At 36.0% G+C, this 1979-nt stretch overlaps 1 protein-coding gene across 1 annotated transcript in view; it reads left to right on the forward strand.

Annotated features, from left to right (window-relative positions):
- The window catches only part of LOC118338531 (complement C1q-like protein 2), a 3038-nt gene extending 1465 nt beyond the window's left edge, over window positions 1-1573 (forward strand). Inside the window, exons 3-4 of the mRNA XM_035675843.1 lie at window positions 1-19; window positions 904-1573. The exon at window positions 1-19 is cut by the window's left edge and continues 1 nt beyond it. Coding sequence (XP_035531736.1) covers window positions 1-19; window positions 904-1178 — 294 coding nt within the window. The 3' untranslated portion in view covers window positions 1179-1573. The remainder of the gene's footprint in view (window positions 20-903) is intronic.
- The last annotated feature ends 406 nt before the right edge of the window (window positions 1574-1979 follow it).

A 1979-nucleotide genomic window follows, 5' to 3' on the forward strand; every position in this document is an offset into this window, starting at 1 on the left:
GCCTACGACGGGACTTCAGGTAAATACATCACCTGCTGCCACACTCACAATCACCTATCTGTTTGGTTTGAGATATGTTGACACATTTTACATACTGGCCAAATAAATATACTGTATTTGCGTATCATTTCAGTAATCGACCTATTGATTACCAGTGCAATTCCAGAGCAATAAAACTCCAATAACCAATATTTTCTAATTAATATATATTTAGTATTTATGTCTTTATGCCTTCATATTGTCTTCCTTTTACTTACCTGTTGTTTCAACAAGCAGGAGATCTGTCTCAATCTTAAATGTAGATTTGAATTTATTTTAATGCAAATTCTAAATACATTTTATTCCATTTAATTTTAGTTCATTTCACATGTTTGAGAGTATTCTCTATGGTCTATGTTTTAGGGGTGTAACTTCTCACTATCTGTATATGTTAGTGACGCAAAAATATCTGTATTTGGATTGAACGGGAGGTGGACGTGGTTTATACCGGAAGACATTACACATTGTTGAGTCTTCTTCATTCTCTGCATTAAATTGTTTGCTACTAACATTTATTCATCTATTCAACTTTAACTGCAAACTAGGGTTGGTTAATGAACTCCAACCAAATTATATCAGTATACCGAGTAGCGATTCATGTTAAATCAATCGGTAAGAGCGCATCTGAGTAAGTTCTAAATAATCTAATATTTAAACCATGTACCTGAAAAATATTACTTTTTCTTATCTGTTCAGAGTACGTTATCTATGCCTATCCAAATGCTTAAAATAATAACAGTATTTCTATTCAGTTACACTCCTATTATTATTATAATAAATAAATATATATATATAATAATAATATGTTTTCTCAAAGCTTTCCAGAAACCTTTGAATGCGATCAATACTCTTTTGTTTCCTCAGGTATCTTCAAAGCTCCTGTTGCAGGTTATTATTATTTTACCTTCTTCTACCATGCTGGAGATAATTCTACATCAGGCCTGAGACTGATGAAGAGCGACAACCACATTGTTGAGGCCTTAGATGAGAATCCAACCACTGCTGATAATGCAGGAAATGCAGCATTCCTGCAGCTGAATGCAAACGATGAGGTGTACGTGCGCCTGCCTGCAGGCCGTCGTGTTTGGGCTTCTGGCAGCACAACCACCTTCAGTGGTTTTCTGGTCAGTGGAATGTGAGAATTCAATGACTCCACTTCACAGATCTCAGATGCCATCGACCGAAGTTTTTCCAACATTGTTCTGCTTTCGCTAGAATAGTCCACCGTTATATTACAATGTTTTTAATAAATGCTCATAATAAAGGAGTTTAGCCTGGACAGGGGTTGTAACCTCTTCCTGTGTATTTGCACAACAACGTGATATATATGCTTAAAGCCAAGAAAATGTCAAGACCAAGTAAAGTAAGGTTGAATAACATCTTGAGTGAAATAATGTACATCCTGTTGTTGGCTATATGTGTTGTGTCTAAGTAGTATAAAAACTGAGGGGAGACTGCCTCTCCTCAGTCATATCTGTGTGATGCTGACGATGGCTCTTGCTTGCAAACAATAAAGATCTACTGAGTATCTGAATATTGTGTCATCTGGTATTTCTGCACTAGACTAGAACTGATCTTTAAACTGTTGAAGTAAAAACATTGTTCGGGCTAAAAGCACTGCAGTCAGCATCAGGTTTGCTATAGTTACCTTCAATTGACAAACTCTATGAAAGTAGTTATGACTCTTTTCTATCAGAAACAAAGGAGGAATTCAGGTGACAGTCTACAGGAGGAGGTCGAGCGTTGGATGTTTTTTAAGAACAACATTGTTACCTTTTAAACACAAAGTAAGGCCTAATGTTCAGTTTTCCCATTTTCAATCGATCTAATGTCTTTTGCAATATAAATATTGAGCCACAGTCATTTCCTCCTAACTTAACCAGTGGTTGATTATTGTCAACCATGTCACGACAAATGTCCCCCCTTAAACTTAACAACAG

The sequence above is a fragment of the Morone saxatilis genome, unplaced genomic scaffold, assembly GCF_004916995.1.
Source record: "Morone saxatilis isolate NCDOM2014 unplaced genomic scaffold, NCSU_SB_2.0 Contig4, whole genome shotgun sequence".
NCBI lineage: Eukaryota > Metazoa > Chordata > Actinopteri > Moronidae > Morone > Morone saxatilis.